This window comes from Eurytemora carolleeae, unplaced genomic scaffold (genome assembly GCF_000591075.1).
Source record: "Eurytemora carolleeae unplaced genomic scaffold, Eaff_2.0 scaffold2, whole genome shotgun sequence".
Classification (NCBI taxonomy): domain Eukaryota; kingdom Metazoa; phylum Arthropoda; class Copepoda; order Calanoida; family Temoridae; genus Eurytemora; species Eurytemora carolleeae.
Genome location: NW_019396051.1, coordinates 361,391 through 387,732, shown reverse-complemented (window position 1 = coordinate 387,732; position 26,342 = coordinate 361,391). Strand labels below are relative to the sequence as shown.

At 35.1% G+C, this 26,342-nt stretch overlaps 4 protein-coding genes across 4 annotated transcripts; all 4 read left to right on the top strand.

Annotated features, from left to right (window-relative positions):
- Positions 1–5,624: 5,624 nt before the first annotated feature.
- On the top strand, positions 5,625–15,309 carry LOC111705221 (uncharacterized). The gene is made up of 11 exons (XM_023477703.1): positions 5,625–5,969; positions 6,326–6,415; positions 6,603–6,695; positions 7,033–7,213; positions 7,322–7,677; positions 7,744–10,297; positions 10,363–10,982; positions 11,335–11,375; positions 12,625–12,667; positions 12,841–14,780; positions 15,028–15,309. Exons 1-10 carry the CDS (start codon positions 5,658–5,660, stop codon positions 12,892–12,894), a joined length of 4,344 nt encoding a protein of 1,447 aa, XP_023333471.1. The 5' UTR covers positions 5,625–5,657; the 3' UTR covers positions 12,895–14,780; positions 15,028–15,309.
- On the top strand, positions 15,281–17,017 carry LOC111705275 (thioredoxin domain-containing protein 15). Its single transcript, XM_023477782.1, has 4 exons — positions 15,281–15,820; positions 15,992–16,022; positions 16,093–16,230; positions 16,842–17,017. The coding sequence occupies exons 1-4, from the start codon at positions 15,281–15,283 to the stop codon at positions 17,015–17,017; spliced, it is 885 nt and encodes a 294-aa protein (XP_023333550.1).
- Positions 17,018–17,026: 9 nt separating this feature from the next.
- LOC111705226 (myosin-11) lies at positions 17,027–23,150 on the top strand. Its single transcript, XM_023477715.1, has 4 exons — positions 17,027–17,712; positions 17,827–20,404; positions 20,461–20,956; positions 21,994–23,150. The coding sequence occupies exons 1-4, from the start codon at positions 17,365–17,367 to the stop codon at positions 22,118–22,120; spliced, it is 3,549 nt and encodes a 1,182-aa protein (XP_023333483.1). The 5' UTR covers positions 17,027–17,364; the 3' UTR covers positions 22,121–23,150.
- Positions 23,151–23,895: 745 nt separating this feature from the next.
- LOC111705212 (dihydropteridine reductase) lies at positions 23,896–26,342 on the top strand. Its single transcript, XM_023477692.1, has 4 exons — positions 23,896–24,231; positions 24,507–24,779; positions 24,912–25,065; positions 26,074–26,342. Exons 1-4 carry the CDS (start codon positions 24,067–24,069, stop codon positions 26,181–26,183), a joined length of 702 nt encoding a protein of 233 aa, XP_023333460.1. The 5' UTR covers positions 23,896–24,066; the 3' UTR covers positions 26,184–26,342.

Genomic DNA, 26,342 nt, shown 5'->3' with positions numbered 1-26,342 from the left:
TGAACCTGGTATCTGAGAAATCCAAACCTGTTTATCTTTTTTTACAAAACTCTGAACTGTGTTGGATACAACCTAACCCTGATATCTGAGTAAACCTAACCCTGAACCTAGTTTAGAATCTTGTTTGAAGGAAACTGAATGAACTGGAATGAATATAAACACAAATTTATAAATCTGAGCCTGGAAGTGTAGAAATAGAACCTTCTCCAAAATATCAATGCCATTGCTTTAAGATCCCCAGAGGGTAAAATGTGCACAAACAACTAATTTACAAGATATAATAAAATATATATAATATACTCGGTATTTTTATTTTTAATTAAGGGATCCTTATTTCGTATGTATATTTTCAATTGTTAATTTTTTCCGGTGATATATATATTTAATATTTTTGTATCCGGAAGTTTGGTTTAAAAATAGCTATTAATCTGTCAGATTCGTCTGAATGATATATTCTATATATTTGATATGTGATTATTTAGTAATTATGCATCACTGTTGTGTATGTTTAGACAAAAACCAATTTATTTTTATTAATTAAACCGATTCATAATGAAATTTTGTTCTGACAAATCGCAAATATTCAAAATACCAATTTCAAAAACTTTAACTGCATGAAAAATATATATTTAAAAATTGTCGCATCTTTAATCGGTATAACTTAAGGTCTGATTTTTTCTTCCAAGAATTTGACCAAGTAACAGCTTCTATATTTTCATAAAGTTGACCAACGAGAAAGTATTGACAAGAAAATTTTTATTTGGAACAATTTCCAGTGACTATTTACGTAATTTTAATTAATCTTAATTAAAGAGTTGCATGCCGATTTACAACAGTACCCGTCTACACTTTTTTGTACAACAAAGTTCCTATTTTGTTTTTGCTGCAGGAATTTGCGAGTTCTCAAATGATATTGTAATCGGGCTTGAAACACAAAATAGGGTTACTTCAGTCATACAGCATTTCCATCCTACAGTGACTACAGTACTTCCGTCTTCCGATACTTCGGACTTACGACAGCTGTGGTGCTACCAATACCATAAGGATCTCGCTGTTTCCGTTGCACACAAATTTGTAGGTCACATGCACATACTTCTTTAGGTCGGATGCACGCTTTTTGTAGGTTGGATCTACACATTTTGTAGGACAGATGCACACTTTGTATAGGTCGGATGTTAGGTTTGGTAGTCTGGGCCGAGCGCTGCTGCCACATATCAAATTGGCACTGTGATAGCCGATCTGTGGGAAAGGTTAGGTTAAGACAATTTCTGGGCCGAGCGCCGCGGCTAGGACAGCAGCGAGAGGGCCAAGCGCTGCGACCACATTTATCAAATTGACAAAGAGATAGCCAATCTTAATGATTTGGCAAAGAAACAAGTTTACGTTGGCAGGGAATTATGAATATAAAGAAACTGATTTTAAAGATTCATTACAGTCTTCTCTGAACTCATCCTTTGTAGGTAACCCTGAGCTGAAAACTTTAGAATGGTGGATATCGGGATTAAGGCTTAATCCTCTTTTTTCTTAATCTGCAGATTAAATATTGCTTGTTCTCCACTCATTTTTAATCTCCAGATTAATTATCCGATCAGGATTAAGGATATCCCATTCAAAAGTTCCCATCTCTGTACATAGAAGAAAATTGCAGATATCCGACCCTAAACCCAATTTATACGTTATAACTATGATGGGAAACATTATAAATCAGCAATAACGAGCAGGGAGTTGAAAATAATCTAGATCATTTTGGATACCTGTTAAGTTGGTTTCCTCTAGGGATCGGTTTACAATGCAATATTTTAGGATGGTGTATCCTAAAATACAATTAGTCACACAAAAGATGAGACTTTGTTGATGATATCTGAATATGTTTTTCGATGCTTATTAAGATACCATTATCTAGTTACTTTGTTGAACAAAGTGAATAAATAGTTGTACATGGCGCGTCCCATATCATATTGGATTATCTCCAAGCTTTATAAACACCAATATACGCACATAATACTCGAAAACCCCAATATTTTCTCCATGCAAATTTTTACATAAGCCTTATCACATTTTTTAAATGATTCATTCTTTCCAAATTTTCTGAATAGTCCCGAAAATCGCAATTTAAAGCTATAAACCGGATAATATGATGTGGGACACCCTGTACAACCAATAATCACACAAAGAGGATAGATAGATACGACATATATATATGGGTCAAACTAGGGAAGCACGATTAAAAAACTGGGCCCAGTCGTCATTATCAATAACAGTTATATGGCAAAGTGTAACCATTGTGATTATGGTAACACAACTAAAAAATCAATGACAAAGGGTTATCCACAAAGGATGCGACTGTTATTAGGACCTACAGTTCTTTAAGTTTATCAATTAAAAGATTAAACTTGGGATTTTGCCATAAATGAAGTCTTTAAAAAATAAACAAGATGATTATACAATGAAAGAAACCAGTTTACATGCATAAATTCAATAAAAAGAATTGAAGAAATTCTGTTAAAGTCGTTTCTGAAGTCTCATCCTTTAGGGTAACCCTGTATGTTAAATTATTGAGAATCAAAAGAACAGTTATAGGTATGTAAATGTAAGAACAATGACTGGCTAGATTATGAACAGTCGTCTCTGAAGTCTCCTCTGTGGACAACCCTGTCATATTGGATCGTGTTGCAGCTTCGCCTTTAAATTGCGATTTCCGGGACTAGTAAAAAAATCTGAAAAGAACTTTTCAATAAAAAAATGTACATTGCTAATAGAAAGATTTGCATAGAGAAAAAACTAGGTGATGATCTAAAATGATACGCTCTGTATATACAGGGTGTCCCACGAAACATGACAGTTGGTGAATAGCTTAAAATGTCTTTATCCATGTATTTGTTCAGTTGTTTTATACCAAAGATCACTGAAAATATTATATGGGAGTCATGATATTAAAATTGATTTCAAAGTAAAGTATAATTAGGCAAAAGATTTGTTTAACTAAAAATAACTATTTCTTAAATGTCATGTTTCGTGGAACACCCTGTATCATTAAGATAGTTAATCCATGGTAATTTCTCTTTTACACTCCACCAAGCAAAAGTGTTGATAATAATTCAGATTTATTCTAAATCTCACCCTCCACTTAATTTCTTTTTATTTCCTTCCCCAAACTTGACATCTCAAGACATAGTTGTTTAGGATTTAAATGTTTGTGCATAGTAATCCATAAATGATGTACACTTTTACTTTTACTGTCTGCAATTTTAAAGAAAGTGGAATTGGAAAACAAGTTGGACTGATTAATTTTTCAGTCCAGGTTATTCACTAAAATCATTTCCCTTTATTTTACTTGAGATTTAATTTTAACTAAATAAAAAAATGAACGATATTTTTTAAACTGGTTTTTAGGAAAAACTAGATATGTAGTTGTATTCCTTCCCTCCTTTAAACTCTATTTTTTCCTTTCCTTAAGTTATTTCTAATCTTTTCCCTTCTCCCTACTCCTAGTCCTACATTATGTAATTTGGAATTGAACAAGAACCACAGATAAATGTACAAATTCAAGACTAACTAAATAAAACATAAAATTTAATTCATATTTATTCAGACAATAACTCTATTTATTATGATTTGGATTTAGAGGATTGGATCATATAGAACATAGCTACAGTCTCCCGGGTAGGGTTGGATCAAATAGGTCAGTCTCCAGGATATGGTTGAACCATATGATACAGTCCCCAGAATAGGGTTGTATCAAGTAGATACAGTCTCAATGAGACGAAGGGATCTAGTGCGGTAGACGAGGTAGACTACGCGTAACTATTGGGGTAGATATTGTATTTACATAATCTGTAAATATCTTATTTACAATTTACATGAATTCCAATGGTTGTTTCTTCATTAATTGTAAATATTTTATTTATACAGTTTGTAAAGTTTAAAGGCATGATCTTATAATTATTGCATTGGATTGGATTGATTAAATTTATATACAGAGAAGATGAGAAAGAAGATCGTCAGACCATTTCATGCTTGTACTTCAGGTTTCTATCTTAACGATGGATTTCTTCCCAGACGGGAGATCAGTGATTTTGATGAGACGGAGTTGGAGCAAAATTTTCTTTAGATGTTCCGTCTCTTCAACCATGGTCGACATTTTCTTCCGGAGCATCACGTTCCTCGATTCAAGTTCGAGAATCTCATCCTTGGCCCGGTTCAACTCCATTTTCTTCCTCTCGCGGAATCGTTTCGAGGCCATCTTGTTCTGTTCTTTCTTCCGCTGGTTCGAGGTTATTGTTGACATCTGAGGCCAGCTCAGGTTTCGAGATCGTTTAGTTCCAATGGTGGACGAGGATTCAACATAGTCAAGTTCTCCTTCGCTTTTGATCTCAATTTCAGCCTCTCTCTCTGTCTTGGGAACAACAACAATGGCCTCTATTCTCTCCTTTCGAGCCTCTGAGTCCAACAGCTCCCGGATCTTGGCAACCTCAGCCGACAGGTTTTCGAATTCAGATTTTAGATTTAAGTTTCGCGCATATTCGAAATTAAATTCTGTCTCGCATTCATCCTCTTCAGATTCAGCCTCGTCCGTGAAAGCATCATCCTCTAGGACGTTCTCCCCCTCTACTGCTTCAACTATCTCCTCCTGAGCTATAGCGCAGTCAAGATCAGACACAATAAAAACATTCCCCAGCTCTCCTGCCGCTAGACCGTCTGAGAGACTAGGAGGAGCTTCAACCTGAGTATGGAGAGGGACGGGAGGAGGGGAATATAACGGAGATCTTCCTGGGTTCAGGCTCAGGTTTAACGGATAATCTTCCGCCGATGGTTGGTATATATACTTCTGTCTCTCATCTCGGTATTCTGGGGCAGGGATTGCATAGCAGAAGCTTGGTCCCGAGGTATGAGAAACAGACCCGTAATAATCAACCATGTTACATTTCACTATCTCGGATCGTAGAGTTAGTGTTAACCTGCCGCAGCCTCACAGATACAAGATTCTTGAATTGCGTCAACTGAATCCTCTGCGCATGTTTTTGTCTCAACCAAAGACGATTTCATAATTCAAAATCTGATCACAAAAGCGTAAAAGGTGAGAATATTCACTCTTAAAGAGCGAAAAATAAAATTTGTTTTCTTTTGTTACTCTTTAAAAACTTTTCAGCTGTTAGCTTGTCTGTTTACAATATCGGGGTCTGTCCTAGTGAACGATTTTTGGACCCCCTCCCCCCCTCATATCAATTTTGTACATGACCATTTATTTTTCAGCAAATTTATTATTATTTATTTTTTTTGTTATTTAGGGTTAGGTTAGTTAAGACACTTTCTGGGCCGAGCGCTGTGGCTAGGACAGGCTAGGGGGCCGAGCGCTGCGGCCACGTGTTAGGTTAGATTAAGACACTTTCTGTCAGACCAATGTACAAAAGTGATAGGAGGGGGGGGGGGTCCAAAAATCGTTCTCTAGGAAATTACCCAATATCGTAGAAAAAGTTGTAACTATCTCTTGAAAAACGTGTTTTAATTCATATTAAAGCATGAAAATCACAATTAATGCAACTTTGATCGCTTCGTTGTTCCACCTTTGCGGTTCAAAGCAGATACGTATTATTGGGTTCTAACTTGAATATATTTGATTTATGTTATTTTTGAATAATTTTAGAAGTATGTTCTGAATGGAGGAGGAGGGTATTGAATGGTTAGTGGAGCTGCTCCACCAGGTTCAGCTGGAGCAATTCTTTGTCCGTATCCGAGATGAGCTCCAGGTGTCCCGGCTCCAACACTTTGAATACGTTCAACCTGAGGACCTGGAGAAGATTGGTATGTCTAAACCTGCCGCTAAAAGACTCCTGGATATAATAAAAAGAAAGAGGTTGAAGAGTAAATTGACCAAGTTTCTACCCGGAGGAAGGTTTGGAACTATTAAAAAATCTCCGTCTATCGGAGGTTCAGTTCTCTCCGACTCTGCTCTAACATGCCTAATACAGGTTAAAGGTTTTTATTATTCAATGATTCAATATGTTTCATATCTAGCTGATATTGTGAAACTATCAGACGTTATTACAATAATTTTCTATTATCTAACTATAATAAACATATGTGTGAAACATTTTTATTTATTTGTTTAAAATCTTGTGTTTGTTACAAAATCTATTCGCAATTTCTATTAATGTTTTTTTTTTCATTTTAATATTTATTCCATTACATGTACATATATTAAACAGACTATCCAGATTTTTCATTTTGTTAACTTGTAATTTTAACATCTATTGTTTATTTTCGCTATAGACTCAATCTTGCAATTTAAAATTAAAAAAATATTTACAATTTTTTTTGTTCCTAGGATAAAGAAATTAAAACTAGAGACGAGAATGGGAGATTATTAGGCAAACTTGGAGATGGATCTTTCGGGATTGTTTGTCGTGGAGAATGGGTTAGTGTTTAGATATTTTCAAGAACTTAGGATTTTCGAAATTTGTAAAAAATCTTTTCTTTTTAGCAATTTTTTGTGAAAATAAAATAAAATAAAATATCATTGAGTGAAAATACTTTAAAAGTCTTTTCACTAAATTATATTATATTTTATTTTGTTAATATATATTTTTTTTATTGAATTCTAGAGCACTCCTTCTGGACGGATTCTGCCTGTTGCAGCGAAAATCTTGAAACAGGATACTCTGGCACAACCTGGAGCTTTCGAGGATTTTGTCAAGGTATATTTTAATCCAGAATAATTTCAGATTATCTCATTGAAATTTTTGAATATGATCATATATTTGCAATGCAAAACTTCCCCCAACCCTTCCTTTATTTAAAATTTCTCTACCACTCACTCCATAATAATTTGTTCCAAAATTGCAATAAATAAATTTCCCCAGTCCTACCCTCTAGGTTCATTACATATTTCATGTTGAAAATAGAAGTAGTATATTAAACATGAATTTACCAATTTCAGACATGATTTTTCTTTTTAATCAAACCTTGCTGTCAGACATTTTTGTCTAATCAAAATTATTATCGATATCATCTAATATTTTCATTCTGTTTAAGGAGTGCACTGCTATGCACGCTTTGGACCATGAGAACCTGATTCGTTTGTACGGAATCGTCCTGAGTCAACCAATGATGATGATAGTTGAGTTAGCTCCTCTAGGTTCCCTGATAGACTGGATGCATAAACAGTGCGGAAATATTCCGATCTCAGCAGTCTGGGAGTATGCAATTCAAATAGGAACGTGCAAAAACATCATTATCTAACAATAATTTTTTTGTTTATTATTTTTAAATGTTACATTTTTCGTTATTTTATAACTTTTTTATTAGTGTATTTTTGCTCCAGCCCGTGGAATGGCATATCTTGAGCTTAAGAGATTTATTCACCGAGACCTGGCTTGCAGAAACGTTCTTCTCGCCTCGATAGATCGAGTCAAGATCGGAGATTTTGGTCTTATGCGAGCTCTTCCCCAGGAGGACGACTGTTACGTGATGACGGAGCGTAAGAAGGTTCCGTTCCCCTGGTGTGCTCCGGAGAGCTTGAAAACCCGTCAGTTTAGTCATGCGTCTGATACTTGGATGTTTGGTGTTACACTCTGGGAGATGTTTACATTCGGAGAGGAGCCTTGGATCGGTTTAAACGGATCTCAGATTTTGAAGAAAATAGACAGAGACGGAGAGCGGTTGCATCAACCCCCAGCGGTGAGTTTAATTGGAGATGAAAACCTTTTTTTATTCCACGTAGTTGTTATTATATTTTTATTTTAGTGTCCTGGAGATATTTACCAGCTGATGCTACAATGTTGGGCCAAGATGCCGACTGATCGACCAACTTTTGAGGCTTTAAAGGACTTTCTGGCGGAAACTATTCCCATCGTTGTGAGAGCTAGAGAAGGTCTCGAAGAGGAGGGAAGGATGAGGATAGAACCCGGAGATGCCTTAGTTGTGATTGACGGAAGATCAGAAAATTTCTGGTGGAAAGGACAAAATCAAAGAACTTTTGAAGTTGGATTGTTTCCAAGAAAGATTGTTGAAGATTCTCAAGGAAAGAAGATAAAAGATATCAGTAAACCGTTGAAGAATAGTTTTATCCACACCGGCCACGGGTCTCACAACGGCAGGTCCTGGGGTAAAGCCGAGGCAATCGATGATCTTTATCTCCGGAGTCCAATGCAACCGCCGGATCTGACAGGTATCGGAAACGGAAATCAGGACGAGAGAAAACTTCCGGGACGAAGTTCGATGAAAATGAAAAACAACCCTATTGTTCCGGAAAGTATTAAACAAACTCATCAATTTAATTATGGACGATTAGAGGACGAAGGACGAGGAAAAGAGCAGGACGGTAGTTCCAAGAACACTATTCGTCCTCATCGTCCCGCTCCGGGTTGGAACGGGGACAGGGTTCAAGCATATAAATCTCTTCCAGATCTGCAGAAGGCTTATGAAGATCAGAACACATTCCTTCATACTCGTGAAGATTCTTTGATAGATCTCTCTCCGGCAGAGACAATGTCTCGTGTTTACGCCAACACAGGTCTGGAGAATAATCTCGGAGCTCAATCCGTCACTAGTCTCATAGATGAGGATATTCCGTCCACAAACTCAAACAGAAATGTTTACCAAAACCAGAACTATGATTTTCAGAACGGGTTTCAAGATCGGTTAAATGAAAGCAATGCCTCCTTTAGTTCCCTTCCTGAAGGAGAAACCTACCACGTTCCACCAGATGAAGATGATCCTTTCGATACTAGCAGTGTTATTCTAAACAGTACCTCCAGACTTTCAGATTATAAGGATCAGTCCAGGACAAACACAGGGTTATCATATACCAACGCAGAGTACAAAACTAATCGATATGATTCAAACCAGGGTTATCCAGACCTTTCTGTATCCGGATCTGCAGATGAATATGAAACCAAGCCTTCCATTATTTCTCAACTTTTAGCCTCAACCTCTAAAGCTGTAGAAACCCCTGATGTTGTAACAATTACTCCGACTCTACAGCTGTCTTCTACCCCTGAACCTAGTAGATATTCAGAGACATTTAATTCATTACATGACGATAGAAACCGACATCGAAGGGCAGTTTCAACCATAGCGGAGGCTGACCTATTCCTACCTCCTTTAACCTCACCTTTCTCCCCACCAGCATTTAATCCATATGATATAGTTTTAGGCTCTAATGAAGCGATTGCCGGGTTGGATTCTCCTGCCCCCTACCAGAGTAACGATAAACCCAAGAGACAAACCCAACTCAACTCCTCAGAAGCATTTTCTTGGTTAAACGATAAAATCGGAGATATGAAGATTTCCCAGAAGACGGATAGAAATGTATTCCAGTTTCCGTCCGTATCCGAGGTACAACCTACACCTGAGGACTTGTATGCAACTATAAAGAAAAGGCCGAGTATTGAAAAGGAAAAGGTGGATAAATACTCAAAGGAAGAAACCAACCAAACTCATCAACATTACCAGTCACAAGTAGATTCAGTTTACAATTCTGTTCAGGATAACAGTTCTTCTCAAAGCACCAAATCTAACAAGGGAGCCATCTTTAATCAGGGCACAAACAATAATCAGGTTTCAAGTTCCTATCAGGGTGCAACTTCTAATCAGGGTTCAGGTTCTGATCGTGATTCCGGAAACAAGATTTTTAAATTATCCAACTCAGATGCATGGATCCAGAATTTTCAAACTGAACCAGAACCACAGAAGTCTATAGGAAATGAGAATCAAGGTTGGAATGACAAAACTTCAAATAAGTCTGAGATATATTCCAGCTTTAGTGATCAACAACAATCACAGAGCATCAGCTACCAGAGTGAACAGATACAGAGGAACCAACAAATACAACAACAGAAGTTACATCAACAACAGTTGCAACAAGAGTTACAACAGCAACAACAACAAGAGAGACAGAGACAACAGCTACTTCAACAGCAGCGAATTCAACAAGAACAAGAGATTCAACATCAGAGAAATCTGTATCAACAACAACTCAATCTACAAAATCAGATATTTCAGCAAAACCAACTACTTGAGCGAGAGAAAGAAATGGAGAGAAAAAATCTTGAAAAGATCCAACAACACAGACTGGAAAAAGAAAGGAAAAAGTCCGAGGATGAAAAGCGAAGACGGGACGAACTTGATCAAAGGCAACGAGAGTTGGATATGCAGAGTCGACTAGAAGCATCAGGTGGAGAGGTTTTTCATTTCCCCCAGTTCTCCACCCTCTCTACTACTGGTGCTCCTAAAGAAACCTACTCGGTGGATAAAAATTTTATTAAAGATCTGGAGAAAAATCTTGGGAAAAATGAAAGTAAGTATTTTTTATCTTTGTTTCATCTTTAAATTGTATTTTTTATATTCATTCAATTTTTTCAGAAAATGCAAACCTGCTAGGGCCTAATCCTCCTCCTACTCCCAGTCTCAAAGTTGCAAATATACCAGTCCTTCACCCTCCTCCGCCATCAGTCCGTCCTTCAAGAATATCACCTTTGCCCCGAACCTCTCCTCATCCTCGCTCCTCCAGTGCAATGAGCCGTCACAACCGTTCCGGAGACAGTTCAGATTCAACTAGATCTCCGGAGAAGAACACAGCTCATGTTCGTCCTTTCTTACAAACCGATCATCACACTGGCTCCGAAGGAATGGGAAATGTTCGTGGTGCTAGTGCTAACTGGAGACCTTTAAACACAACAGGACGGGTTGACCTGCTGGCCGGTCAACGGACTCAGCTTCAACAGTTTAATAAAACATCAAATAGAACACAACCCCAGTCCTATACTCAAGACGGAGCCAGGCTAAACGAATCCTTTGGAAGTAATCACTCCAGCGAAACTTCTGGAGCGAGGGATATCTACGGTACCCGGGATACTTACGGAACCAGTGGGGGGATCAGCAACGCGATGGAGATCAATAAGATTGCTCAGTGCTCCAAGATGGTTCCAGGAATGTCAGGAAGTGAGATTAGATCAGCTCTAACTGCAGTCAACTGGGATACGGTAAGATAGTGTTCATATTGTTATTCCATTTATTGGTTTCTTGTCTAATTCCCTAGCTTGACTAATACTGAAGAAATATTTCTAAATAATTCCAATAAAAAATGAAGAAAATAATTGATCATTAAATGAATTAATACTGTAATAGTAAATAAATAAACAAATAAATATGAATTGATAAGTTGATATGATATAAGAATTGATAAACGATAACTGAAATAGTAAATCTAATAATTTTACCATATCAAATATAAACATAAAAATACTTGGAACTCAGAATGGTTTTCGTCCACGTTTTTATATCATCATAAATAGTTTTAATAAATATTTATATTTTTGATCAATTTTATTTTAGAGCATAGCTGTTAAGAATTTGAAAATAGATAAACTCTACAGGTAATTAGAACTCAATAATTATTGAATTTTTAAGTATTTATCTTCAATTGATTGATTGTGACAACTATCTACTGAAAATTAATTTCCGTCCTTTGGCGTTTATTTTTGAGCAGGGCTCGGCCTAGATTTCTACGGAATAATGATTGACTGTTTATTAATATTATTATTATTGTTTCTGTTGTTGTTGTTGTTGTTTTGTTGTGGCTGTGGTTGTGGATGTGTTTGTGGTTGTGTTTGTTGTTTGTTGTTTGTTGTTTGTTGTTTGTTGTTTGTTGTTTGTTGTTTGTTGTTTGTTGTTTGTTCTTTGTTGTTTGTTGTTTGTTGTTTGTTGTTTGTTGTTTGTTGTTTTTGTATATTGTTTTTGTATATTGTTTGTTGTTGTTTGTTTTTGGTTGTTGTTGTTTTTTGTTGTTGTTTGTTGTTGTTTGTTGTTGTTGTTGTTTGTTGTTGTTGTTGTTTATTGTTGTTGTTTGTTGTTGTTTGATGTTGTTGTTTATTGTAGGTTGTTGTGTTTGTTGTTGTTGTTTTGTTTTGTTGTTTGTTGTTTGTTGTTTGTTGTTTGGTGTTTGTTGTTTGTTGTTTGTTGTTTGTTGTTTGTTTTTGTTGTTGTTAATTGTTGGTTGTTGTTGTTTGTTGTTGTTGTTGTTTTGTTTAGTTGTTTGTTGTTGGTTGTTGTTTGTTGTTTGTTGTTTGTTGTCGTTAATTGTTGGTTGTTGTTGGTTGTTGTTGTTTGTTGTTGTTTATTTATTATTTATTATATTGTTTGTTGTTGTTTGTTGTTGTTGTTGTTTGTTTTTGTTGTTGTTTGTTGTTGTTTGTTGTTGTTTATCGTTGTTTATTGTTTTTGTTTGTTGTTGTTTGTTGTTGTTTGTTGTTGTTTGTTTTTGTTGTTGTTTATTGTTGTTGTTTGTTTTTGTTGTTGTTTGTTGTTGTTTGTTGTTGTTTATTGTTGCTTATTGCTGTTGTTTGATGTTTGTTGTTGTTGTTTGTTGTTGTTGTTAATTGTTGGTTGTTGTTGTTTGTTGATGTTTATTGTTGTTTATTTATTTTTTATTTTATGGTTTGTTTTTGTTTATTGTTGTTTGTTGTTGTTTGTTGTTGTTGTTTGTTGTTGTTTATTGTTTTCTTTATTGTTGTTTATTGTTGTTTATTTATTATTCATAATTGATAAATCACCTTTTCTATTGCCTTTTTAAACAGTTTAATAGAAAATATCGAATAAATGGATTGATAGAATTGATATTTTTAGAATTGGAGTCGCGACTAAACCTAAGTGTGAGAAAGTTCTTCAGGTTTTTTTCTTAAACTTCCAGTAACCCATCGTTAGATTGTTGCAATTAAAAGTTATAAATTTTCTCCGAATTTTTTTTATGATGCAGAGCAAAGATTTTATGCTAAATTAATTATTATAGTTTCGTTAGATTTTAATCAAATTCATTTTCTTAAATTCTGTAATTTTTTTCAGGCTGTTAATTGGGATCTGGAGCAAGCTGCCAGTAAACTACTGGACTCCTTGTAGTTCAGGGGGTTAACTGGGACCTGGAGCAAGCTGCCAGTAAACTACTGGACTCCTTATAGTTCAGTACATTAGGCAGGCTTATAGATTAATGTTTGATAGGATTCCTTATGCAAGTTCAGAAAAACGGTTGACACAAATAATTTTTTTTTGATAGTTCTATTCTTCGTAGTTTATATATTTTACATGCAGTTCAAAACTGAGCTATTTTACCTATTTAGCCAGAATTTATAATCTCAGTACTCAGTTAACCATAATTAATGTCACATACCAACATGCGTTAAGTTTTCTATTTCTGGCTTCTTTTCATAACTTTGAAAGGAAATAAATTAAATTTTATATTAATTTTACATTTTTTATTTTCTGATACATTATTTTCTTGTTTATTTTAATAAAACTATTATGAATTTTAAAGGATACTTCTATTTAATTCATGAACTCTTATTTGGGAAACCAAATGTAGACATTATAGATTTAGCTTTTTTTAAAAAATAAACACCATTTTTTGGCTTTTGCAAACATTAAGATTAAAAAAAAATCTAATACAAAAATAATTTATTTCATTTTTATAGAATTTCTGGCTGTTTTGTCATAGTTCTTGGGGGCTTCTTCACAATTTGTTAAACATTTAGAGTTATTTTCAAAAAAACAAATAAAGAAAAAAATAATTTTTCAAATTTATTTTGAAATCTCCCTCAATAATCTGTAATTAGATTTGGTAACCATTTGTTTTTGTTTAATTATATTATAGAAGTTTTATTGTAAATATTTATGAAAACTGGAAAGCCTAATTACCAAATTTTTTTATACAAATATTAATGTTTATAATTTTTAAAAAGTTTCTTTTATCCGAAAACTATGTTACGTGTGTTCCTTGCACAGATTCTTAGAGCTTAATGATAAATTGTGCTTCGTTAATATTTGACTTGTACATTGTACAGTGTACAGAATCCCTTTGTAAATTGTACAGCAACCCTTGTAAAGTGTACAGTTAGCATCATTAAGTGTACATCTAAACAATAGTTGAATAGTATTTAAATACTCAGCATTATGGACAAGTTTGTTTAGAAACTAATTTTTACAAAAAAATGTTTTTAAATTTGATCAAATTATATCTTTTTTTTATTTTCGCAGAAACCATGTATTTGTAGAAACCATATTAACATATTGATATTGCACGAAGTATTATTAATCACTATTGCAGATAAAATGAACCAGGACGGAGAAGTAAATAGGATTTACATGGAGATGCAAATATCCGAATGGATCAGGACGGAAAAGTAAATATCTGAATGGATTAGGACGGAGAAGTAAATGTCTGAATGGATCCTGACGGAGAAGTAAATATCTGAATGGATCAGGACGGGAAAGTAAATGTCTGAATGGATCCTGACGGAGAAGTAAATACCTGAATGGATCAGGACGGAAAAGTAAATATCTGAATGGATTCAGGACGGAAAAGTAAATGTCCGAATGGATCCTGACGGGAGAAGTAAATATCTGAATGGATTAGGACGGAAAAGTAAATATCTGAATGGATCAGGACGGAGAAGTAAATATGTGAAAGGATCAGGACGGAGAAGTAAATATCTGAATGGATCAGGACGGAGAAGTATATATCTGAATGGATCAGGACGGAGAAGTATATATCTGAATGGATCAGGACGGAGAAGTAAATATGTGAAAGCATCAGGACGGAGAAGTAAATGTCTGAATGGATTAGGACGGAGAAGTAAATGTCTGAATGGATCCTGACGGAAAAGTAAATATCTGAATGGATCAGGACGGAGAAGTAAATATCTGAATGGATCAAGACGGAGAAGTAAATATCAGTATTCGAGACGGAGCAAAATAAAGATGATGATCGATTGTGTAGGGGTTGGCCAAAGGTTAGCATAAAAAAGTTTTTAGTGGCGAAAAGTTAAAATTTATGAAATGTTAATAAACAAAAAAGTACACGAACTTCATATTTTAGAAAGAAGCAAAAAAAGTTTATTACTTTTGTAAAGTTGTATTTAAACTAAAATATAACTGAATGTTATTGTTTTTGATAAAAGTTTAATTTACATAAATATCTACACATTTATATGTTTTTATGAATTGTAAATCATAATATATTAATATTCTTTTGATTAGTTCCCGAGCTGAAGCATGTGAAATCCTTCTGAATAAGAAAAGACGACTTTACAGCGAGAAAACTTTAGTCCTTGGTTCTATCTACCCTTCAAACATCAAGAAAAAGAAAATGCAATTAAGATATTAAATCACTATCTATTATTAAAGATTTTAGATAACACAATTATTTATTAATTATAATTTGGTTTTTGTTTTCAGAATACTTAAAATGGGAACAGCGTTTTTAACATGTATACTGTTTGTATTATTAACCATGAGCGTTGCCGAGGTTGAAGAGTCGGAGAACAGTATTCAACCTCAGAACAAGAGCTCGAACCCTGAACCTATCAGTGTGGGAGATGTACTCAGAGACTTTGAGCAAACCATCCTTGATATTGAGAAGAATTCTACCGAGTTTGCAGACCTGGAGATCCTGGACGGGTTAGACTCTGGGGATAACAAGGACGGGGAGGAGTTGGAGGAGACAGAGGAGAGCTTGATAAGAAACCTATCCATGAGCAATGTAAAGTACAAACCAAAATTAAACTGTATCCTCTTGAACAAAACAGATAATGTTGAACCCACTGTTCATATCCAGAACGGTACTGAGCTCTTGGTTCGGGTTGGTGAAGAGTTTGATCCGAATGTTACAAACCGAACCTTCCCTGGCATCTGCTCAGTGACAATGTTCTTCACGACCTGGTGTGAGTTCAGCGCCGAGGCTGCTCCCTTCTACAATGCTCTACCCAGATTCTTCCCGGGGATTAATTTCTATGCAATAGATTCAACTAATAACCAGAATATATATGCTCAGGTCAGAACAATATTAAAACACATCTATTAATGACTGTTATCGAAATCAATGTAAATTTTTCCACTCTTTGTTCAAATTTATTGTTTTTATGCTTCTTGAAGATTTTATTTTGTTTTACAACTCGTAGGCTACGTCTTTTTAATGGATTAATAATTCTTTGAATTATTTCAGTTTGGAGTTATTGCTCTCCCAACAGTTCTACGTAAGATTTTTTTTATATTTTTAATTACATTTTTTTCTAAAATATATTTTTATTGATGTTTATTGTCTAGTTTTCCACAACAGTAAGGCTCTGTATAAGATAAATAATACTGAGCAGAGTTTGGATAAATACCTGGATTTTGTCTCTCACTTCACCGGTATAAAACCTCTCAACCTCAGCCTGGAGCTCACGGACTCAGAGCAACAAGGTTCAAAGTACATCATAATTTAACTCTTAAAATAATTACTTATATTTACATGTTTTAGCACCCCAATTCAGTACACATTTATGAAGCGTAGAACCACGTGTACAAAAAACTTGCCAAAGTTCACAATGACACAGAAAGTTTTTTTCCAAGGATTGTAAGGCAAGGAAAGTTATTTCAGAAGTGTACACATCTTTTGTACTGCAGTGAACTGTCTCTGGGCGGTAATGTAAACACAAGACGGATGTCGAAGCCTGAAATGGGATCCATCTTTCACATATAAAATCGATGAAATATTCTGGTCACAGGAAACTATTATGTGAATTATCAAAATTTTCAAAATTTAATGCTTTTAACCTCCTCGGATACTAAACGAACACTGATGCATCTATTCTTGTTTACAAATTCCGCCCAAAGAGAACTGGTTTTAATATGTACGCAGAGTATACACGACCGCAATAAACTTTCCTTGCCTTACATTCTTGGTTTTTTCCATGTCCCTGAATGGACTTTCAATTCCGAAATGGAATTATATGGACCCCGGTGGGAGATATGTTTTGAATTAATATACATATATTGTGATTACGTGTTTTGTACGTGCTGTTATTGTGTAGGTCCTGTTCCAACTGTTGCCGTGAAGCAGTTCAACTACTTCCTCCTCCTAGCCTACTTGTTCCTGGCGGTGTGTGGGCTAGCGGAGCTTAGTAAGTCCGCCTACTTCAGGACACTCACGGAGAACTTGAGAAACGCGTGGAGAGAAGCTGAGATTCAACACGAGCATGCTGATTAGTTCGTCATATTTCGTTCATATTTTCTAAAATAATCTTTTTGTCATCTAGTCGGGGTTTTACATTCTATCTTGTCTAGAACTTTGGATTTGTTGTTATTAAATGCATACTTTTATTATTTTTGGTTGATTGCAAACTTTCCAATATGTACTGAATTATTTCGGTTTTAGTTCCGTCAAATTCTCAAGATATTATGTACTGTTTAAAAATGTAATGGTGATTTTTCAAATATTTGTTTGCCATAAAATATGTTTTTTCAAAAAATATCGAAATTTACAGAATTCTCCTCTTCTCATTCAAATATTGTTTATTTAAATAGCACGCGAAAATTCTTTCTGTTTATAGAAGCATGTATTATGACCCGGAGGAGGAGTGGGTTGAGCGGGTTCTCTCTGTCAAGGAGAAGGAGGAGAACCAGGCCAGGGTTCAATCTCAAGAAACAGCATGGATGAAAAAATCTGACGGAACATGGAAGAAGGTTCCTGGTAATACAAATCAATCCTTCCCAGATATCCCCAGAACAACGTTTCCGACTGGGTCAAAACTAAATATATCTGTTAACTCCCGAACTTTGTTTTCGGAGACAGTTAGACCACCAGAGCCGGTTCCAGCTCCCGACATGTCCCGGAGTATTCCTGTTCTAGTTTCTGGCTCCTCCTCGTCGAAACCTAGCTTTTCACCAATTGTTGAAAATAAAGTAAGTTTTTAACGTACGAGAGTGTAAATATAAATATAAATATAAATATAAATATAAATATAAATATAAATATAAATATAAATATAAATATAAATAACCTGTAAATATTTTCAGGACTATCTGAACAGGACGGAACAAAGTTTACAGGAGAAAAGGGCTGATTATCTTGCCAAATACAAAATAAAACCGAAATCAAACCTTGAATCTCCTACTCAGGATAAATCTCAATCTCCTGCATTTCCAACCCTCTCACCCTTCCAACCTCCACCCCCTCTACCTGATGTCTGGCAGTGCAGAATCTGCAAGGTTAAGATTCAAACTGAAACTCTTTTCCAAATGCATTTAACTACAACACACTTCAGAGAGAGAATAATACGGAGAATAAATCCTCCATTTAAATGTTTAATGTGTGACTACATCCCCCCGGATAGTATGACAAGCTCGGAGAAAACCGAGGATTTGTTAATGCACTACGGTACAACGGAGCGGATATCTGTTAAGTTCTACGAGGACGCTTGTCGAGATTTATTAAACTCTGAGGAGGATTCTCAGACGGAGAGTGAACCAGAGAAAACAACAATCCTTTGCCTTATCTGCGATATGTCGCTTGCGGGAGAGAAAACTTTATTAAAGCATTTAACTTTAAGACATTTTCCAAAAGTTTTGTGCGATGATCTTCCAAAGAAGTTTCCTTTCCGGTGTCCGTTTATTGACTGTCATCAAACCCGGCAGAATCTTCATGGGCTGATGCTACACTATGGAGTTGATCATAATGTTTCTATGGAACTCTATCAAAAGCATTTTAAGGTTAAAAAAGCTAGCCAGGTTGCAAGTAGTTCAGGGAACTCGGCTAGAGTTGAGTTGCCTAAAACTCCAAGATTTGCTAAACTACAGGCTGTGGTGACTCCTTACCACCCGGAGTCAGATGAGAAGAACTCGCAGTTTCGCGTGCCTACTCCTGAAACTGAGTTTTCTCCTGAACCAACCGGATCCTCTAGACATAGGTTTCGCAAATCCTGGGGTTCAGAAATGTTTTCCGACTCTCAAAGGATTGAAGAGCTGGAGGAGAAACTACGTCAGCTTGAAGCTTCACACAGAGACAAGCTGAAAGAGAAACAAGAAGAATTTGCGAGGTGGGTCACAAGTAAGGAATCTAAACTTGAAGAGGAACATAAGAAAAGTCAGGATCTCCAAGCTCAACTCAAGGAGCGAGACCAGGTTGTATCAGATCTCCAGGCCCAGCTGGAGCTGGTTCATGATAACTTTTCCAGTGTTGAGGAAACACTGGCAAAGAAGAACAAGGAATTGATGGATCTAACCCTTCTCAAGGAGCAGGCAGACCAGGATATACAGGAGAAAGAAACTGAAAGAATAAATAGTTATGAAGAATTGTACAATAAGGAGAAGGAAGTGGAAGCATTGCAGGAGAAACTGAAGGAGACGGATGAAGAGTTAGAATTGATAAGAACTCATCTAACATCAGAGGAGGAGAAAAATTCGAAACTTAATGAAGAGTTAGAAACAGTTTCTTCTAATCTTGTAAAAACTGAGAAAGAATTGCAGAAGAAAAACAAGGAACTTGAGAAAAAAATTAAGGAAATTGAGAAGAAAAATGAAGAGCTTAAGAGTTTAACTCCTGAAAAATCAGGACTAAAGATGAAGATAAGTAAGGATAAAGGTTCCTTACGAAGCACCAAAATATTCATCAGTCCTGAGATGCAAGCTCTTATTGATGAGAAAAATTCTCTCAGTGATATCCTAGTCGCGGTTCAAACTTCAACAGAAACGGAAATAACTCAGCTCAAGAAAACTGTGAAAGAGTTAAAGAAGCAAAATGCTGAGAATCTGAAAGCCAAAGAGTTGGAAAAGGAGAAGAAGGAGATGTTGAAGAAGATCAAGGTTCTGGAGTCCACCCTCTCCAACTGGGAGTCTAGGCAGTTTACCAATGTCAAGCTTATCTCCGGGTTGGAGAAAGAGAGAGATACCCTCCAGCAAAAACTGAAAGAGATGAAGGATGGAAACCTGTCTCATGAAGATCAACTGTACTGGAAGGATGTTGCAATCAAGAACGGAGAGAAAGAGATTAAAACCTTGAAAGCTGGAGAGGAAGAGAAAATTAAGGAAATCTCTGAAATAAAGAAAGAATTATCTGAGACAAGATCTGATCTTGAAATGATGAGGAGTAAGGTTAGAGATCTTGAATCTAAAAACCCCTCGTCAACCAGTGACACTGTGAGCAAGGAGAGATACCAGGAGTTGGAGAATGACCTTAGAAACCGAATTAACGAGATCAAACATCTGAAGATAACTCTAAACCAGAAAGTTCTAGAATACAGTAGAGTGAAGAGCACAGCTCTGGCACAGAAGGCTGAGATGGAAAGATTGATTCTGGAGAATGAGAGTCTGGAAAGTGATTACAGCCAAGTTATTACTAATCTTGAAACCATGAAGAATGTTAGTAAGGATCTAGAAAAGAAAATGTCGATCAAAAACCAAGAAATCCGCGAACTAAAAGATAAACTTATTCATTCCTTTGACAAGAGTAAGGTTAACATGATAATGAAGGAACGCCAGCAGGCAAAGAACCAGAAGAACGAGGAAAACAGGGTCGAGATGTTGATGATGAATCAGGTACTTGCAGACATGGATACTGTCATCAAACTCAGAGAAAACGGGGCATCGCCAGAAAAAGGTAAAATTTAACATCAACAAAATTTAAAATTTTTGGTTAAAATAACATTTTTTTAGATTTCTGTAGTACTCTGATTAAAAATGAGCCCCTGCACTTTGATGAACCTGAGATGTGTACTGATGATACTATTTACGAGGAATCCTCAATAGTTGAAGAAGGTTCCGAGCTCCAGGCTGATACTGAACAATCATCTCACAGTAGTAGTACCAAACATGTTTCTCCACATCTTTCATTCCCTTCTCTCAGTCGAATCCTTCAGAGCTCAGAATCAGATATTGTGATAGCTAACACATCCTCGGCCATACTCCGGGATCCTTTATCCGACCTAGATACAGAACCTTCTCCTCAACGTATGTCTAAGAAGCGGAAGAATGGCGCCAACTCTAAGAAAGCTAAGAAACCTAAATCCTTGAGTAACCTGACCGATGTAACTGATCTGTACAAGGATGATAATGAGGAGCATGTAATGTGTGGGATCTGTAACTCCTGGGACCCCCCGGAGGACGAAGGAGAAATATCAACCACGGAATGGGTTGGCTGTGATTGTGACAGGTTGGCATTTTTTCTTATTGTAGAAACTCTAAACCTAGAGTTTGAGAAAGCTTAGCTTTCACATAAAAATATGTTTCAATCCTTTCTGGTCTTTTATTTACAGCATACCTAAAAAATGGGGATTTAAGTGACTACTTGTATGTAGATTTTGATCCATGTGCCAGTTTTTTCGTCAACAAAATAATAGTTATATTGCAGCTACCATTTTTTAACTTAAAAATAAACTGAAATCTTGTATGATATGTCTGGATTTCAAATCTTGATGATTTGAAATTAACTAAAAATTCTTGACACTTTAATTCCATCCTTTTTTTACACTTTTTTAAATTAATAAATAGAATTAATAAAGAATCATATGCCATAGAAGAAAAGTCAACCCATGCATATTGTGTCAAAATCTTAACAAATCTGTTTTAAAGTTTTAGTTTAGTTTTGTTTTTGGATTACTCCAAGGACCCCCTAAAGCTGTGTAGTAGGTGTTACAGTGGTTAACATAATAAATCTGAATTAGAAGTTACTTGTTATATTCTTCTTTTTGTAAAATAAGACGTGTAATGTTTGTACATTTAAATAATTTAAAAGATGGGTTCTCTGTTTTGTGTTTTAATGGCATCTCATTTAAATTTTATTTATTAAATTCTTTAAATTTTTCGGTATTTTATCTTTGTTTCGTTTCTTTTTTATGCATTTTTGACATTCTACTAGTTTTAGTTCTTTTTTTTCTCTTTTGGCATAGAGTTTTTTCTTTTCTTTTTTAGCCATTTTCCATCTAAAATATGTATATATATAAATGCAGTTACTGTCTTCATTATATTAAAAACATAAAAATTAAACAATTTTTTGATAAATTTAAAAGAAGTATTCGTCATATCTTTGTTTAAAATTGATAACAGAGCTTGCATCTTGAGTAAAATTTTTTTTGACTAACGCTATAATAAATAAATATAATAATAATAATAATAATAATGTATTTCGACATTTTAAATTTATATAACAAATTTTTTTTTTTACAATTACAATGATATTATATTCGTTAGATGGTTCCACAAGCAGTGTACACAAATGAAGCGTATCTCTACCAAGTTTAGTTGTAAATCTGTCAAGATGGACTGTCTTGTCATCCCTATCACCAGCTTTATGCCTGAGGAGGAGATTCACATTTAAACACTAAAATATTCCCATTTTTACCTCTTGTAATTATTTGTTCAAGATCGTCGCAGATTTTTAAGTTTTAAACAATCTGGCATATTTTCGTTAAAAATTATTAAGTTTGAAAATGAAGAAACATGTAAAAACTCTCAACGCTGAAATGTATTGCTTTAGGACTGGATATTACCCATAATGCCAAACACTAAACTGCCCTTGCAGAGGCGTATACAGGATTTTGTCCACCCGTTATACGCCTCTGTGTCCTTGAAAGAGCACTATTGTTAAATTCGAATATGTTAATTGTCAACAATATATTTGCGATTTTCTCTCTGAATACTTGAAGGAGAAGAAAACTGAAATATTTGATTGTTCAAGGCCTAAATTTGCATTTACTTCGTAGATTTTTAAAAATGTTTTATTACTTTATGTTACCATATTACCAGGTCTATTCTTAGTATGAATAGACCTGGTAATTGAATGAATTATTGTATGACTTATTCATTTTGTTTTTTCATAAAATGGATACATGTACAACAGATAATGTACGATGTACACTGTACAGTGTATTATCTAGCTTTATTGAATCCTAAGATTAAGATGGTATTGTAATGATAATACGAGTAATAATAATAATTATAGTCAACCATCATCCCACAAAAAAAATAGTGTTAAGCACAAACATTTCTTCACGTCTTATATGTTATTGAATATATTGTTTTACAGTTTTTATAAACAATTTGTCTTATAAAGCTCAAAATTATACTTTTGAAATCTTAAATTTTCCTTGTTTTTGTTAGATATGCGGACTAAAATTGTACTAGACTGAAGTCGGAAACATTTTTTTCTAGTTGATTAAATGTTCATTTGTATCCTGGTTGTATTCTACAGTACAATTTGTCCAGGGAGGGGGGCTTTAAAAAGTTTTTTTATAAAGGTCCAAAAACCCTGAAAAGCCCCCCCCCCCCCTTGAATATGCCTCTGTCAGTACACACTCTTTTACTATCTGTGAAAGCTAAAAGTTCTTAGAAATAAACGTTTTAGTTTCTGGTTGGTTAAAATGAATGATTTTTGATATTTTCAGTATTTAATTTGTATGCTGTTCTGGGCTGTTTAAATTGTGGGTTGAATGACGGCCACTAAAAGGATTTTTTTTACGATCTGTTGAATTAAATGCATCAAAGAAAGTTAGTTTGAGAGCAATTAATAAAAATTTTAAAATTAAAGACGACTTTCAAAATCCTTCCTTATTCCATCATTAGTTTTGATTCCTGTAGAACAAGCGGGATACTGGTCAATGTTTATTACTAAACTTCAGTAATTTAATCCTGCTTGATCTCTTGGTTGTATTACCCTATAATGTAAAGGTTGACCGGGTTGCCCTGCTTTACTTGCTATCCAGCGGTTTACCCGCTGCCGGTCGGGGTTCTTCAAGATAGAGCTATGCTCTTATCTCTAATAGCTTTGGTGTAATATAAAGGGGGGAATTTAATAGGCATTATTTTTCTATTTAAAAGTGAGGGACCCCCCACCACTCCCCCCATTCACCCCAAGTTTTGATTTTGCCTTGCGAATATATACAATACAAGGCTTCCAGAGCGCTTCACGCCCATCTTCGGTTTTAACTTTTATTTTTTGCTTTTCTATTTATTTTTTCGTGGTTTTAAAAAACTAAAATTTTGTTAAGGTATTTTTTTCAATTCTAACAATTCATAAACTTTCCCTAGAACCATGTGGGGTCCCACAAAAAAAATTGGGCCCGATCGTTTAATCCGTTTTGACATTTATAGGTTACAAATAAACAGACAAGCAAAGTAAATATATATAGTTACGAATGTGTGTCAGGATCTTGTGAGTAGCCTCTAATATTCTCTATTATTTCAGATTCCCCACTTTAATCTCTAGTCTCCAGTATATATCGATCCAAGATCTAACCCTAGTACGGAGCAACAGTTGTGTTGAGTATGTCTGCAGGACGGGTTCTAGTATACGGGGGTAGAGGAGCTCTGGGTTCTACAGTAGTATCTGTCTTTAAACAGGCCTCCTACTGGGTTCTTAATATAGACTTGAAGGAGAGCGATCAGGCAGATCACAATATTATTGTATCTGGGGATACATGGACACAACAGGTCAAAATATTATTATTTGTAAAGACAAATAAAATAATATTTAAATACTGCTTGTAAAGAATTTTCAATTTTATTGATTATGTACGGTAAACTGTCCATATTTACCTTTACCTGTTTAAGACGAAAATTCATAAAATTAATAGGACTGTGTGCGTCCCTCTATCTTCCCTTCTGTAGGAATCATGAACGCACATTATTTTAAACTTTTAGTAACAATATTCCTTGGTCCTTTTCTATAGAATATTAGATTTATTAATTATAATTATAAATTGGAGGAAGAGAATGTTTGCTCTGCAGTAGCTGAAGCTCTGAGCGGAGAGAAGATTGATGCCGTTCTCTGTCTTGCCGGAGGCTGGGCCGGAGGATCTCCGGCCTCGCCGGAGTTCATCAAGAACGCGGAGTTGATGTGGAAATCCAGCGTGTGGCCAGCATCTATAAGTGCAAGATTAGCGTGTACTCATCTCAAGGATGGAGGTACTCTAGTCCTACCTGGAGCACAGCCTGCTGTTAAAGGAACCCCTACTATGGCCGGATATGGGATGGCGAAGGTATTTGAAAACAAAATATAAAATAATTTGAGCACATATTTTCCAACTACTTTAGAAATATTAAATTAAAAACCGAATAACTGATGATCTAAAATAATTTCTTGTTTAATCCAACCATAATATTGTCCGCAGGCTGCAGTCCATCAGTTAGTGTTCTCCCTTGCAGATGGAAAATCAGGATTATCTAAAGAATCTTTAGCTGTAGCAATCCTACCCAACACCTTGGATACACCAATGAACAGAAAGTGGATGTCTAAAGCAGATACATCCACCTGGACTCCGTTAGGTAAAAGATTTGATACATAAATGAGAGTTCTTTTCTAGTTGCGTGCAAACAAACAGTGCGCCATTTTTATGACGTCATACTCCTGTTACTAGGCAAAAAAAGTGCTAAAGTTCCAAACTTTTGAGTAAAATGGCGCTGAACTCTATATCCGCAGTGGAAACATTACCGATTAAATTCTTAATCCAAGAAAAACAGCTGACATTTATTTTCACAAACTTTGGTTAAGAGGTATTTTTTCTGATGGCCAATAAACCATTCAAAATTTTCCACCTCTGATATCATAACTTTACGTGAGAAATTGAAAAAACATGATAAAGGACAATTTTAGAGATTTTAATAAACTTTTGAAAAAAATAATAAAAGTAAATGGCACAAATATGAGGGGTACTCAATACTCATAACATTTATTATATATTTTTCTATTCTTTTTTCTGAAATCTGAGTCTAAAACTAAAGAACGAAAAGTTTTGACTTAAATTTTAAGTTCATGGTTAAATGCCACTTTTGACTTAATTTAAACCTGAACTTTAACCGTGAGGTTAAATATTTAACCTTGTGGTTAAATATTTAACTCGCCGAAATCGGCGAGTTAAAATTTAAACAGATGTTTAAATTATCTTGAAATCCTGCATTTTCCATATTTGTCTTTTATTCAATCTTCATTCAGCTGCAGCTGAGAAGCGGCATTCAACTTTACGATATATTTAAAAGTGAAAACCTTGTTAAAGAAATTTCACGTTTTAGATAAATTAATTTTTGGGTGTAAACCCCAAAAAACGGTTGTATGTTTTGTTTTCGGTTACGTAAGAACAGCTGATTAGCGATGGTTATGTAATATTCTCCGTAAATCCTTTTCTCTGATTGGTTCAGATTTTTCCCGGGAAATTAAAATTTAAAATTGAGAAAGTTTAATATTTATGTAGCTACTCATTATTTTACAGAACTTTTAACCACGAACTTAAAATTCGCGCATTCTTTAGTTTTAGACTCTGATCTAGTACTTTTTAGAATTTGTCGCTGAATTGATGTTGAAGTGGACGAGGAACGAGGAGAGGCCGTCCTCAGGTAGTCTGGTCAGTTTAGTCACTGAGGCCGGAGTTACGAGGACAACCACATAAGAAACTAATCAAAACCCCGCTATATTTCTCAACTCAGGCCGAAAGTTATGAATCGAGAATCTGAATCCAAGGTTTAATCTTCCAGTAGAATATCCAGTTTTTATTAGATGTGATGAATTTGTAATCTTTTTATACAATAAATTTTCCATTCATGTTTTA